We start from the raw sequence: 16,538 nt of genomic DNA, 5'->3' as shown, positions 1-16,538 counted from the left end.
GAATTTGAAATTATATTTTATCATGGGCACCACGTCATTTTTACAAGTTGATTTAATTGTAAATCAATAAAAATTTTACAGTCAGTAATGAATGTACTGGTTTATATCGTTCAAACTATATTTACACTTAGGTGGTTGCCTCTGCCAAATGAGTAATCTGTACGTACCTGCCACTAGTGTACACTGCAGGCCAGCAAAAGTACTGGCAGTTCAGTTCAGGTATTTACGACAAAACACTAATGTGAATAGGGTTTCGTGGAAGTTAAAAGCAATAAATGTGGAAGTGAATTTTAAAGTGCTACTTGAGATTTATTTAACAATTATCCAGTTATACAACACAAAAGTAGATGCTGTAATACTCAAAATAGACAGTACTCTTTACTTTTGTTTTCAGTAGCATGCAGATGAGACCACTAATATTATAAGAGGACTGAACATACAAGGTAGCCGGCCGGAGTGGCCGAGCAGTTCTAGGCACTACAGTTTGGAACCGCACGACCGCTACGGTTGCAGGTTCGAATCCTGCCTCGGAAAGCATGTGTGTGCTGTCCTTAGGTTAGTTAGGTTTAAGTAGTTCTAAGTTCTAGCGGACTGATGACCTCAGCAGTTAAAGTCCCATAGTGCTCAGAGCCATTTGAACCATACAAGTTACGTACTTTTGATAAAAATGTGACACATTACGTTCTAAAAAAAATTCACATTCTACCTGAAGCTGCTGGAAATAATTAATTTTGTGCAATTTGACTTTATAATGGAATACCTCTTACAACAGTAATAACTAGAATGGGGATGTTTCAGTGTGAAATTGTAAGATGCATGGCAAGTTTATAAAACTCATCTTCACTCTGTCGGTATGATAGCTCTGGTGGTGAAACTTCCTGGCAGATTAAAACTGTGTGCCAGACCAAGACTCAAACTCGGGACCTTTGCATTTCGCAGGCAAGTGCTCTACCACTGTGCTACCCAAGCACGACTCACGCCCCGTGGCGTAGGAAGGTAGGAGACGAGGTTACTGGTAGAAGTAAAGCTGTGGGGACGGGACACGAGTCATGCTCGGATAGCTCATTTGGTAGGGCACTTGCCTGCGAAATGCAAAGGTCCCGAGTTCCGAGTCTCGGTCCGGCACACAGTTTTAATTTGGCAGGAAGTTTAATATCGGCGCACCCTCCACTGCAGAGTGAAACTCTCATTCTGGAATCTCTGTTGGTGTTTCTGATAGTACGGAGGCACGAATACCGATTCAGACTCGTCCTCCGTGCAAAGCGCTTCTCGAAGACAGTGTAGTTTCAGGACTCCTCTCGCATTTGGACCTGCCCAGGTTTTTGCGCGGTATCGCCACAGACGAACGCCTTGCCACACGCGTTGCAGGCGTACAGCCACTCACCCGTGTGCGGGTGGTGGTGTACTTTCACACTTCTACTTCGCGTAAACGATTTTCCGCAGGTGTCGCAGCAGTACGGCCAGGTTGCTGCTGTTGGTGAACCTCTTGTGGCAGACGCCGCACTCGTGAGGCCGCTCACCCGTGTGCTGCAGCGAGTGCTGGCTCAGATTACTGCTGCGCGAGAACACCTTGCAGCACATATCGCAGCAGTAGGGCTGCTCGCCCGTGTGCTGCAGTGTGTGCTGCCTGAGGTTATCGCTGCGCAAGAATGTTTTACCGCAGGTATCGCAGCGGTAGGGATGCTCATCGTGTGCTGCAGTGAGTGCAGCCTCAGCTGATCGCTGCACGAGAACGTCTGGCCGCAGGTGTCACAGCAGTAGGGTCGCTCGCCTGTGTGTGTTCGGTAGTGCACCTCGAGGCCGTTGGCATCGCGGCAGGTCTTGTGGCAGATGTCGCATTTCAGCAGGTGCTGTTGCACGTGGGTCCTCAAGATCCTCTTGTCGACAAACACTTCCCGGCAGATGTCGCATGTGAAGACGTCCCGTTCGCCAGGCGAAAGCGATGGCTGCCCAGCGACACTGCCATTCTTCGAGGCGGACAGCCTCTCGCAACTGTCATTTACCTGGTAGCAGTTCGAATTTGCATCAGAGGCGTCCTTGCAGAATCCGTCACTTAACACAGTACTTGTAGTGGTATAGCTGTCTTTATGGGTATTCTGCCTCTCCGAGTCCACTACCTGTCCTGAGAGTACGTGTGTATTCCTTTCATTCCTGTCACATTCTTTCCAGCTGCCACTGCCATTGCTGTCACTACACTGTATCTCGTCAGTTCTGGTGTGTATGGTGGCACACTTGCCAGTAGTACAACCAACCTGGCCTTGAGGGATAAACCTGAAAAATTGAAGAGACAGCATTAAAACATCTGGTAATGATAACACATTTCCTATTCATATTAATGTAACTGCCAATGTCCAGTAGTATTGCACAACATAATAAACAACACCAGTATAAAACCTGATACATATATTTCATTTACAGGGTGGTCCATTGATAGTGACTGGGCCAAATATCTCACGAAATAAGCATCCAACGAAAATACTACAAAGAACGAAACTCTTCTAACTTGAAGGGGGAAACCAGATGGCGCTATAGTTGTTCCGCCAGATGGCGCTGCCATACGTCAAACGGATATCAATTGCATTGTTAAAAATAGGAACCCCCAATTTGTATTACATATTTGTGTAGTATGTAAAGAAATATGAATCTTTTAGTTGTACAACTTTTTTCGCTTTCTGATAGATGGCGTTGTAATAGTCACAAACGTATAAGTACGTAGTATCACGTAACATTCCACCAGTGTGGACGGTATTTGCTTCACGACAACTTTCCTGTGTTAAAATGGACCATTTACCAATTGCGGAAAAGGTCAATATCGTGTTGATGTATGGCTATTGTGATCAAAATGCCCAACGGGTGGGTGCTATGTATGCTGCTCGGTATCCTGGACGACATCATCCAAGTGTCCGGCCCGTTCCTCAGATAGTTACGTTATTTAAGGAAACAGGAAGTGTTCAGCCACATGTGAAATGTCAACCACAACCTGCAACAAATGCTTATGTCCAAGTAGCCGTTTTAGCTCCTGTCGCGGCTAATCCGCACGTCAATAGCAGACAAATTGCGCGAGAATCGGGAATCTCAAAAACGTCGGTGTTGAGAATGCTACATCAACATTGATTGCACCCGTACCACATTCCTATGCACCAGGAATTGCATGCAATTACTTTGAACGTCATGTACAGTTCTGCCACTGGGCACAAGAGAAATTTTGGGATGATGACAGATTTTTTGCACGCGTTCTATTTAGCGACGAAGCGTCATTCACTAACAGCGGTAACGTAAACTGGCAAAATATGCACTATTAGGCAACGGAAACTCCACGATGGTTGCGACAAGTGGAACATCAGCGACCTTGATGGGTTAATGTACAGTGCGGCATTATGGGAAGAAGGATAATTGCCCCCATTTTATCAATGGCAATCTAAATGGTGCAATGTATGCTGAAAGTTGAGGGATATTTGCTATTGTGATCCACCGACAACATGCGTCAGCGCATTGTCAATGCATGTGCGAACATTACGGAAGGTGAACTACTCACTGTCGAGAGGAATGTCGTTACACTTATTGCCAAACGCATTGAGGTTGACGGACTTCATTTTGAGCATTTATTGCATTAATGTGGTATTTACAGGTAATCACACTGTAACAGCATGCGTGCTCAGAAATGATAAGTTCACAAAGGTACATGTATCACATCAGAACAACTGAAATAAAATTTTGAAATGTACCTATATTCTGTATTTTAATTTAAATAGCCTACCTGTTACCAACTGTTCATCTAAAATTGTGAGCCATATGTTTTTGACTATTACAGTGCCATCTATCACAAAGCAAAAAAAGTGGTCCAACTGAAACATTCATATTTCTTTACGTATTACACGAATATGTAATAAAAAATGGGGGGGGGGGGGGTGCTATTTTAAAAAAAGGAGTTGATATCTTGTTGACCTATGGCAGCACCACCTAGCGGGACAACCGTAACGCTATCTGGTTTCCCCCTTCAAGCTAGACAAGTTTCATTCTTTGTAGTTTTTTCGTTTGATACTTATTTCATGAGATATTTGGCTCTGTCACAATCAGTGGACCACCCTGTATGTAATTTATTTCCTCAACCTCTGCATTGTCATTTGATTTTACATAGCTATTTCTCAACTTTGATTATTCTTCACAAAATTTTATCTTCACTGCAGTCTTGAATGTAGCAATGGCAAAAATAAAATATGGATTTGTGGGGCAATCCATTGCTTACCCAAGTTAAATTTCAAATTTTTAATAATTTCTCAAAGTAATATGAAAACAAAATTAAATTCATAATCCAATCAATGCTAAACAAACTGATGTGGGCAACTATTAAAACTTGATACTAATGAAGTAATTTTTAATATTCGAGAAAACGAAATCTGATATAACAAATTTAAAACCAAGCAATAATAATACTATTTTGTCACAAAAAACACTGATTGTTAAGAAAAACAAAAAAGAAAAAAATTGAGTACTTTACGATGTAGCAAATGATACAAAATTGGTGTAGAATAACAAAAACCGGTTCTATAATGTAAATGGACAGATATAAAAATATAGTCACCAAGCGGTGGCAGGGGAACACACACACAAAAGGATTTAACTTCTACAAGCTTTCAGAGCCAGAGGCTCCTTCTTCTGGCAGAACAGGTGAAGGGGAAGGGGAAGCAAGAAGGGTGAAGGAAAAGGACTGGAGAGGTTTAGGGAAAGGAGTGCAGTCCAGAAAAGTCGCCCAGAACCCAGGGTCAGTATAGACTTACCAGACGGGACAAGCACCCGGTAAGTCTACCTCTTCTTCCCCTTCAATTCTTCTGCCAGAACAAGGAGCCACTGGCTCCAAAAGCTTGTACAAGTTAAATCCTTTTGTGTGTTGTGTTCCCCTGCCACCACTTGGTGAGTAGATATTTTATCTATCCATTTACATTATATTATCAATAACTGATTATTTTCATTGTTATAAAAACAATTCTATGTAATCCAAACAGCAATACACAATAGTAAGCTGACTGTTATTTTTTTTAAATAGGTATGTGGTGGAGGCCAATGGGCAGTGCTGTAGTAGTTGATATATGACTTATGGCCTCTGTGTTGCTGGGCACCCCACTTACAGCTATGGCATATGAATAACATAGTTTTGAAGCTCCAAAAATTAAAATTAAAATGCCAATAGAAATGTGTCAGCATATCACAGAATTGATGAAAGGAGAAAATACAAAAATGCAGCAGGGATTTTTTGCCTGAAGAAGGCAAATAGGAATACAAACGTCTCAAAAATGACATCGACAGCAATTGCAAAATGGCTAAGCAGGGATGGCTAGAGGACAAATGTAAGGATGTAGAGGCTTATCTCACAAGGGGTAAGATAGATACTGCCTACAGGAAAATTAAAGAGACCTTTGGAGATAAGAGAACCACTTGTATGAATATCGAGAGCTCAGATGGAAACCCAGGTCAAAGCAAAGAAGGGAAAGCAGAAAGGTGGAAGGAGTATGTAGAGGGTCTATACAAGGGCGATGTAGTTGAGGACAATATTATGGAAATAGAAGAGGATGTAGATGAAGATGAAATGGGAGATACGATACTGCGTGAAGAGTTTGACAGAGCACTGAAAGACCTGAGTTGAAACATTCCATTAGAACTACTGATGGCCTTAGGAGAGCCAGTCCTGACAAAACTCTACTGTCTGGTGGGCAAGATGTATGAGACAGACTTCAAGAAGAATATAATAATTCCAATCCCAAAGAAAGCAGGTGTTGACAGATGTGAAAATTACCAAACTATCAGTTTAATAAGTCACAGTTGCAAAATACTAATGCGAATTCTTTACAGACGAATGGAAAAACTGGTAGAAGCCGACCTCGAGTATAGATTTAAATGTCAGGAAGTCATTTCTGAAAGTATTTGTATGGATTGTAGCCCTGTATGGAAGTGAAACATGTATGATAAATAGTTTGGAAAGGAAGAGAAGAGAAGCTGTCGAAATGTGGTGCTACAGAAGAATGCTGAAGATTAGATGGGTAGATCACATAACTAATGAGGAGGTATTGAATAGGATTGGGGAGAAGAGGAGTTTGTGGCACAACTTGACTAGAAGAAGGGATCGGTTGGTAGGACATGTTCTGAGGCATTAAGGGGTCACCAATTTAGTATTGGAGGGCAGCGTGGAGGGTAAAAATTTAGAGGGAGACCAAAAGATGAATACACTAAGCAGATTCAGAAGGATGTAGGTTGCAGTAGGTACTGGGAGATGAAGGAGCTTGCACAGGATAAAGTAGCATGGAGAGCTGCATCAAACAAGTCTCAGGACTGAAGACCACAACAACAACTGTTGCTGCTCTTGAAATTTTAACATACCGTAAAAAAAATCAACCTATTTTTTAAGCAAACAGCAATAATATCTAAATTTCTGAATATCTTTTTGTCAACACAGAGCAGAGGCGTTAAAATGGGAGTGTTACGAAATTACTGAGCTCTGATGATTGTCTTCCCTACTCTATACCATCCTATCTGAGCCGGCATGGAGCTAATGCCACTGTTCTGAGACGTGACTGCACAGCCCCACTGATTGGGGATTTATAAGCAGTGGGCATCACGTCCTGTGCATGTGGCCACTGTTAAACAAGACTACTCACATGGCACTGCCACACCAGGGCTGTCGGCATTTTTCACTACGACATAATCTTCAATATTCCATGTATTTACTATGTTTTCAGACATTTATTTATCAGTATCAGCAATTGCATTGATTTTCTGCTCCTCTGGATGCAATTAGAGGGGAGGAAAAGTTATTTCCCACAGATAAATACAATGAAGCCACAATTATGGATCTCGGAAGTGGCACTTTGCGTCTCGAAAAACGTCGAGATACAGATTAATAGGGTCAATTTATGTTACTGTATGGCACATATACGAGATAAGTGCTGGTTAAGTTCTGTAGCTTGAGAATGCACTGCCAATCACCCCATGGGTACCTGCAGATTTCAAGCCATATTCACTTGCAGGTGACACTTATATCTTACCATCTGGGACTTCCAGATATTACAGATCTGCAAACCATCATGCTTATTTTAAAGCAGTCAAAATAAGAAACTTAAATAGTGTGCATGATGTTGAGGACATGCAACTTTTTTAACTGAAAGATTTATTGTAGATATCATAACAAATGTTAAATATTCTTCAAAGTCATTCCTTTTGGTATCCACACATTTTTTCTAGCAGTTCTCCCACATACAGCATGCATCCTGGAAGGCTTTGACGTCAACCTAAGCAGGGCTCTCATCGCGCGATTTCAGATGATTTTGATCAGCCCAAAATGCATTCCTTTCAGGGCGGTCTCAATCCCCAGGAAGAGGAAAAATTTGGCCGGAGGCATTCGTAGACCATATCAGGGGAGAGAGGGGAGGGGGTATGGGGACTGCAACATTATTGCCGAGATGAACTTCACCAGGTACTCACAGATAGGCAGAACAAAGAATGTTGTCATGTTGAAGCTCTCAAGTAATGGCGATCTAAAACTTCCTGGCTGGCAGATTAAAACTGTGTGCCGGACCATGACAAGAAACTCGGGACCTTTGCCTTTCCCAGGCAAGTGCTCTACCATCTGAGCTACCCAAGCACGACCCGAACCCCGTCCTTGCAGCTTTACTTCAGCCAGTACCTCCTTTTCCTACCAATGTATAACTCACATATACAACATGTCTAAAGAACTGTGAATATCAAACCTCTTGGAATACATTCACATCATAACAAAGAAGAAACCCAAGTACCATCAGCATTAACGGGCGAGGAAACTAATATATTCTGCAGTCATATGGAACATCGAGCCTCTTCTCTGTTATTTTAATGTAGGTAGTAGTCTGAAATTATCTAGCAAACTTCTATTTTGAGTTGCAGAATAGATTCACCTTCGTGAGTAAAGTGTTTAAAAATCTCTAATCCTTCTACCAGGTCATCCCTGTAAACTTGACTTTTTTTTATCCAAAAGTACCAAGTTTTCTAGTCTCCATGATGTGTGTTGGACATGAAGCAAAAGTTCCATGAAAGTACAAGGATAAGTCAATTATTATCCGCAAAGTAGTTATAAAATTTTATTGCAATCAAATAGGAAACTTACAAAAACATCATTTTTTGACATAGTCTCCTAGCATTTCAACGCACTCGGTCCATCATTGTACACGGTTCCTGATGCCCTCGTAAAAGAAGGTTCTCGGTTGAGCTGCAAGCCAGGAATGCACCGCTTCTTTCACAACTTCGTCCAAAGCAAATCGATGGCCCCTTAATGTCTGTTTGAGTGGACCAAACAAGTGATATTCAGAAGGAGCAAGATCAGAACTATGTGGAGGATGATCCAGTATTTCAAATTTGAGTGCCTCGAGTGTTTCACCAGTGTGGGCAGCAATATGCGGTCGGGCAATGTCGTGCAGCAACACGACATCTTTTGACAGCAGTCCTCGGCGTTTGCTTCAAATTGCAGGCTTTAGCCTGGCAGTAAGCATCTCACTGTAACGTACACTGTTTGTTGTTGTGCCCCTTTTCTCATAATATTTCAGTACTGGACCTTGTGCACTCCAAAAAATCATAAGCCTCAGTTTTCCTGCGTACGGTTTGGTCTTGAACGTTTTCTTGCATGGCTAATTTGGATGTTTGTGGCGGTCATCCGGATCCTTCATCGTGTGTAACATTTGGCCGACCATTTCAAAATTTTTCAATCCATTTACAGACACTCCGTTGCAGCAAAACACTGTTCCCATACTGTGCCGAAAGGCTTGGATGAAGTTTGGCCCCTGATATGAAATCCGGCCACAAAAAACGAATCACTGAATGTTGCTCTTCTTTGGTGCAAATAGACAGCGGAGCAGCCACGATTAACAGCACGGCAGCGATAACGAAACTAACATAGCAGCTTGAAAATTACAAATAATAAACAAAGCATCCATTGTCAATGTAAAATGACAGTACTACCATATTAAACAAAAATATAATTAAATTACAGTTAATAATTGACTTACCCTCATAGAACTGTACACATTTTCCCCAGCTTTACTTGGCAGATCCTCTTTATATCTCACTATAAACTGTCTCCCTGTTTGTCCTACACACTAGCTATGGCAGTCATTACATGTAACTTCATAAACACCAGATTTTGTGAAACAACCTTCTTGTGTTCTGATAAAGTAGGTTAACTTTTTGTCTCAGGCTATTGTTTACAGAGAAAACTTTTCAGCATTAATCCTTACTTAACAGTGGACTTATCCTGAGGTATAATAAAAAACTTGGTACTGTTATAGGTCATTAGTTTTTAACACAATGGCCTTTTTTAGATTGTAAGCTATTATTTGTTGCCATTTTATTAACTTGAAATATGCACACAACTAATTATGATCTGGTTTTAATGTTATAATTTTAATATTTATAGCAAGTTTAGCAAGACAAAGTTTCATTCATTATAGCACACCCTCCTGGCACATACTCCTACAGCCCTGTTAGCCAGGAACTTTCCTCTGCTCAGGCAGTGTGTGTGTGATGCTAGAGCTCTAGCTGTACATTGGTGAGATAATCCTAAATGACAACCACCATGTTGCACTTTTGCAATCTGCCTCCTTAAAATTCATTTTTTCATTTTTTATCATTAACCTAAGTGAGTATAATCTGCATTTTCATAAAAGAGAAAGATTGGCCCTCAGTTTTAGAGAATACAACACTAGATCTAATTTGTGCTTAGTTTTAGGTATGTAATTGATTTTCTAATTTATTTTGACTATTACTAGTTAGTATCTTTTATTATAGGGGGAAATCACTAATTGTTTCGAAACTTAAATTCTATTGTTGACATATAAACAAATATAAATTCTTTAATAATTGTAAACATTTGGAAGATGAAATGCTAGTATTCTTAAAGTATCTATTTGGCTCTAGTCCAAAACATGTCAGCAAAGCCAGCCCTTAATTAATTCCAAATTTAATTCCCAGTTTAATCAAAAGTATTATTTGCATAAATATATATGTTAATTTCATCATTGTAACAAATAATTCGGTTTAGTCCTCACAGTAGGAGAAACTGCTAAAAAGAAGGAAGTTTTTGATGTATTCAGTTAATTTAATTAGTTAAGTTTTAATTGTAATTTCTGTAAATTCGAACAATGAGTAGTTTCAGTACCTATTATTGTGATGATATACAAGGGCCCAATTTTTGGTCACAAGACAGTCAGTTCACTGCCGAGTTTCAGACGAGGAAACTGTGTTGGTTAGAACGAAAACTGTGCATCAACTTAACAGTGGAATAAGTGTTACACGAATAGGCCACGTTAGAGCAATGACAGTGTCTGTTCAATTTATTTGGAAGACTGTGATCTGTGTGGTGAGGGTTTTATTGCTCACAGGTGTTCAGCAGTAAACTATTGTACCAGTATGTGGATGTTCGCCTGCAAACTACCAATGACAAAAGTTAAACTATAGTGAACTGGCCATGTAACTTTGGGTTGCAAACAGTGGAAGTAAGAGTCTCTGAAACACAACTGTGCATCTGTCAGCTACATCATTTACAGAAGACAGTAGACGTACTTCCACAACCTATTTTGCAGCCAGTGCAGCAACCAGTATGTCGATTCGAGGATAATAAACGAAGAAAAAAATGAAGAGAAACTGTCACAAGTGTGTGCAGTTCTCTTAACAATATTTGCTCAGAAACTGGTAGAGATAGATGTGCAATCACTGACAGCAACAATTTCTGTCATGTTTGGAACTGATTATCACTGAAAATACACAACACTCATCTCTGGTCCTTGTCTGTTAGGATATTTTTGCAACCACTCACTGTTCTTAGACACTAGGTGGCTCTGATTGGTTCACCATCCCTGTTTGACACATTGGAGAGCCTACGTCAATACACTGACTCGTACGCAGGACGTAGTAATAGATGTGCCTTGGTGTACAATAGGAATTGAAACAGTTGAAAACAAATAAGTCACCGGGTCTGGAGTGGCATTCCAGTTCAGTTTTAAAGACAGCAGTCTGCAGCATCGGCCCCTTACTTAGCCTGCATTTATCACGAATCTCTGACGCAGCACAAAGTCCTGAGCAACTGGGAAAAATGTGCAGGCAACTCCTGTACATAAGAAGGGTAAAAGAACAGACCCGCAAAATTACAGTCCGATATCATTAATGTCAGTTTGCTGCAGAATTTTTGAATGTACTCTCAGTCTGAATATAATCCTCAATACGAAAAAACTTTCACCCACAAATCAGCACAGTCTTAGAAAGTGTCGCTCGTGTGATATGCAACTTGCCCTTCTCTCACATGATGACATGCAAATCGTGGATGAAGGGCAACAGGCAGATTCCACATTTCTAGATTCCCAAAAAGCATTTGACACTGTGCCACACTGCAGACCGCTAACAAAGGTGCGAGCATATGGAATAGATTACGAGATATAGGAGTGGCTCAAGCATTTCTGAAGTAACAGAACTCGAAACAATGTCCTCAATGGCGACTGTTCGTCAGAGCCGAGGCTATTGTCAGGAGTGCCCCAGTGAAGTGTGATAGGACCAATGTTGTTCTCTGTATGCACAACTGATTTGGCGCACAGAGTGTGCAGTTGTTTGCCAGTGATGCCGTGACGTAAGGGAGGGTGCTGTCATCGAGTGACTGTAGGAGGATGCAAGAGGACTTAGATAAAATTTCTAGTTGGTGTGATGAATGACTGCTAGCTTTAACCCTTAACTACTATGATCACTCACAGGAACACAATTACTATGGAGGGGTCTCACAGACTGCATTTATCTGTTTTATACATCAAACCAGAATTCTGCTGAATATACATAGTTTCTTGACTTCCAGTCATTCATTACACTTCTTAGAGGTGACTTTTGTAGAAATTTGATTTTTTTTAAACACTGTGGTATTTTAAACACTTTGACAATTAAAACAAAGCGACATCTGGAGTATATTTTTATTTTATGAGTTACAAAAATAACAGCAAATAGTTAGCTCTCTGCTCGCACACAGATTTTCATCAGAGGAATTATATTACAAATTGGCAATATAACTAGGTGGAAAAATCTGACATGACATACGATAAATTGTGTGCGAGGTTAGCTTTCAGTTTACGACTCACTTTGCAATGCAGAGTAAATATTTCAGTCTGTAAGTCTAGGACTGGAGAAACTTTGCCACCATTTTACTTCTAAAATTACAAGTAAAAACTAAATACTTGTCCTCATGTGCTACTGAATCATACTTTAGTCAATTTCCACCTGCAAACACTTCATGCAGACCTCCCTGGAACACTGCAAACAAATCGGAACACGACGCTGTTGACATGGATACCGTGTTTTCCTCTTCAGACGAGGAGGGCAAAAGCTATGCATTTTTCGATTTTTGAATTCTTCTTTCGGTGTCTGAGGCTCGTCTTGCAAGTGAAGACATCTGTCTCACATAACACACGTTGCACAGAAGGCCCAGCTTTCCCCGCCATGGAAAGCAGTTCTCCACCATCTGATGCACTCCAAAGAGAGCAGTGCGCTATTTTAATGCGGTGAATAACACAGGGTGATTCAAAATAAAGAACTATTTCAATTCTTTATTAAAGACAAGCTGGAAAACATGTTGTTGTTGTCTTCAGTCCTGAGACTGGTTTGATGCAGCTCTCCATGCTACTCTATCCTGTGCAAGCTGCTTCATCTCCCAGTACCTACTGCAACCTACATCCTTCTGAATCTGCTTAGTGTACTCATCTCTCGGTCTCCCTCTACGATTTTTACCCTCCACACTGCCCTCCAATGCTAAATTTGTGATCCCTTGATGCCTCAAAACATGTCCTACCAACCGATCCCTTCTTCTAGTCAAGTTGTGCCACAAACTTCTCTTCTCCCCAATCCTATTCAATACCTCCTCATTAGTTACGTGATCTATCCACCTTATCTTCAGTATTCTTCTGTAGCACCACATTTCGAAAGCTTCTATTCTCTTCTTGTCCAAACTAGTTATCGTCCATGTTTCACTTCCATACATGGCTACACTCCAAACAAATACTTTCAGAAACGACTTCCTGATACATAAATCTATATTCGATGTTAACAAATTTCTCTTCTTCAGAAATGCTTTCCTTGCCATTGCCAGTCTACATTTTATATCCTCTCTACTTCGACCATCATCAGTTATTTTACTTCCTAAATAGCAAAACTCCTTTACTACTTTAAGTGTCTCATTTCCTAATCTAATTCCCTCAGCATCACCCGATTTAATTTGACTACATTCCATTATCCTCGTTTTGCTTTTGTTAAAGTTCATCTTATATCCTCCTTTCAAGACACTGTCCATTCCGTTCAACTGCTCTTCCAAGTCCTTTGCCGTCTCTGACAGAATTACAATGTCATCGGCGAACCTCAAAGTTTTTACTTCGTCTCCATGAATTTTAATACCTACTCCAAATTTTTCTTTTGTTTCCTTTACTGCTTGCTCAATATACAGATTGAATAACATCGGGGAGAGGCTACAACCCTGTCTCACTCCTTTCCCAACCACTGCTTCCCTTTCATGCCCCTCGACTCTTATTACTGCCATCTGGTTTCTGTACAAATTATAAATAGCCTTTCGCTCCCTGTATTTTACCCCTGCCACCTTTAGAATTTGAAAAAGAGTATTCCAGTCAACATTGTCAAAAGCTTTCTCTAAGTCTACAAATGCTAGAAACGTAGGTTTGCCTTTTCTTAATCTTTCTTCTAAGATAAGTCGTAAGGTCAGTATTGCCTCACGTGTTCCAACATTTCGACGGAATCCAAACTGATCCTCCCCGAGGTCTGCATCCACCAGTTTTTCCATTCGTCTGTAAAGAATTCGCGTTAGTATTTTGCAGCCGTGGCTTATTAAACTGATAGTTCGGTAATTTTCACATCTGTCAGCACCTGCTTTCTTTGGGATTGGAATTATTATATTCTTCTTGAAGTCTGAGGGTATTTCGCCTGTCTCATACATCTTGCTCACCAGCTGGTAGAGTTTTCTCAGGACTGGTTGTCCCAAGGCCGTCAGTAGTTCTAATGGAATGTTGTCTACTCCGGGGGCCTTGTTTCGACTCAGGTCTTTCAGTGCTCTGTCAAACTCTTCACGCAGTATCGTATCTCCCATTTCGTCTTCATCTACATCCTCTTCTATTTCCATAATATTGTCCTCAAGTACATCGCCCTTGTATAAGCCTTCTATATACTCCTTCCACCTTTCTGCCTTCCCTTCTTTGCTTAGAACTGGGCTGCCATATGAGCTCTTGATATTCATACACGTGGTTCTCTTCTCTCCAAAGGTCTCTTTAATTTTCCTGTAGGCAGTATCTATCTTACCCCTAGTGAGATAAGCTTCTACATCCTTACATTTGTCCTCTAGCCATCCCTGTTTAGCCATTTTGCACTTCCTGTCGATCTCATTTTTGAGACGTTTGTATTCCTTTTTGCCTGCTTCATTTACTGCATTTTTATATTTTCTCCTTTCATCAATTAAATTCAATATTTCTTCTGTTACCCAAGGATTTGTAGCAGCCCTCGTCTTTGTACCTACTTTATCCTCTGCTGCCTTCACTACTACATCCCTCAGAGCTACCCATTCTTCTTCTACTGTATTTCTTTCCCCTATTCCTGTCAATTGTTCCCTTATGCTCTCTCTGAAACTCTGTACAACCTCTGGTTCTTTCAGTTTATCCAGGTCCCATCTCCTTAATTTCTCACATTTTTGCAGTTTCTTCAGTTTTAATCTACAGGTCATAACCAATAGATTGTGGTCAGAGTCCACATCTGCCCCTGGAAATGTCTTACAACTTAAAACCTGGTTCCTAAATCTCTGTCTTACCATTATATAATCTATCTGATACCTTTTAGTATCTCCAGGGTTCTTCCACGTATACAACCTTCTTTCATGATTCTTAAACCAAGTGTTAGCTATGATTAAGTTGTGCTCTGTGCAAAATTCTACTAGGCGGCTTCCTCTTTCATTTCTTAGCCCCAATCCATATTCACCTACTATGTTTCCTTCTCTCCCTTTTCCTACACTCGAATTCCAGTCACCCATTACTATTAAATTTTCGTCTCCCTTCACTATCTGAATAATTTCTTTTATTTCATCGTACATTTCTTCAATTTCTTCATCATCTGCAGAGCTAGTTGGCATATAAACTTGTACTACTGTAGTAGATGTGGGCTTCGTATCTATCTTGGCCACAATAATGCGTTCACTATGCTGTTTGTAGTAGCTTACCCGCATTCCTATTTTCCTATTCATTATTAAACCTACTCCTGCATTACCCCTATTTGATTTTGTGTTTATAACCCTGTAGTCACCTGACCAGAAGTCTTGTTCCTCCTGCCACCGAACCTCACTAATTCCCACTATATCTAACTTTAACCTATCCATTTCCCTTTTTAAATTTTCTAACCTACCTGCCCGATTAAGGGATCTGACATTCCACGCTCCGATCCGTAGAATGCCAGTTTTCTTTCTCCTGATAACGACATCCTCCTGAGTAGTCCCCGCCCGGAGATCCGAATGAGGGACTATTTTACCTCCGGAATATTTTACCCAAGAGGATGCCATCATCATTTAATCATACAGTAAAGCTGCATGTCCTCGGGAAAAATTACGGCTGTAGTTTCCCCTTGCTTTCAGCCGTTCGCAGTACCAGCACAGCAAGGCCGTTTTGGTTAATGTTGCAAGGCCAGACCAGTCAATCATCCAGACTGTTGCCCCTGCAACTACTGAAAAGGCTGCTGCCCCTCTTCAGGAACCACACGTTTGTCTGGCCTCTCAACAGATACCCCTCCGTTGTGGTTGTACCTACGGTACGGCCATCTGTATCGCTGAGGCACGCAAGCCTCCCCACCAACGGCAAGGTCCATGGTTCATGGGGGGAGGTTCATGGAAAACATAGAAAACATAGAAAAACATAGAAAAACATTATGCACGTCACCATATACTGGAAGGTTCAAACTGTTGATACATCTGAGCTGTTGTTAGTTTATAGCCACACGGCAACTACACCACCGGAGAAATCATTTCGTGTGTCAAAATTTACACGAAATTCGAGTGCAGCGTACATTCTGCCACCGATTCAGCAATAAGCCGCTTGTGCACGAGTAGATTTACGACTGGCATATAAAATTCTTGGAAGTAGTTTGCATTTGCGAAGGGAAAGAGCATTGGCTGGCTACACATGTCTGATGAAAATGTCAAACATATCTGAGACGCGTTCACAAGGAGCCCACAGAAGCCCCCGAGCTGGGCAGAATAGTTCGCAGTAATAGACGGCACATCATCGAGTAAAACTGAAGTGATATCAGGTGTTCCCCAGGGAAGCGTCCTGGGAGCTCTGCTGTTCCTGATCTATATAAATGACCTGGGTGACAATCTGAGCAGTTCTCTTAGGTTGTTCGCAGATGACGCTGTAATTTACCGTCTAGTAAGGTCATCCAAAGACCAGTATCAGTTACAAAGTGATTTAGAAAAGATTGCTGTATGGTGTGGCAGGTGGCAGTTGACGCTA

At 41.1% G+C, this 16,538-nt stretch overlaps 1 protein-coding gene across 3 annotated transcripts in view; it reads right to left on the bottom strand.

The window, feature by feature from the left end:
• Positions 1-284: 284 nt before the first annotated feature.
• Positions 285-16,538, bottom strand: part of LOC126295428 (zinc finger protein 317-like) — a 54,121-nt gene continuing 37,867 nt past the window's right edge. For all 3 annotated transcript variants that reach the window (XM_049987912.1, XM_049987913.1, XM_049987911.1), the window contains one exon: positions 285-2,271. In XM_049987912.1, coding sequence (XP_049843869.1) covers positions 1,545-2,271 — 727 coding nt within the window. In that variant the 3' untranslated portion in view covers positions 285-1,544. The remainder of the gene's footprint in view (positions 2,272-16,538) is intronic.

Source organism: Schistocerca gregaria, chromosome 11 (genome assembly GCF_023897955.1).
Source record: "Schistocerca gregaria isolate iqSchGreg1 chromosome 11, iqSchGreg1.2, whole genome shotgun sequence".
In the NCBI taxonomy this organism is placed as follows: domain Eukaryota; kingdom Metazoa; phylum Arthropoda; class Insecta; order Orthoptera; family Acrididae; genus Schistocerca; species Schistocerca gregaria.
The sequence above is the reverse complement of the archived record's forward strand: the minus strand, read 5'-3'. Positions and strand labels throughout refer to the sequence as shown.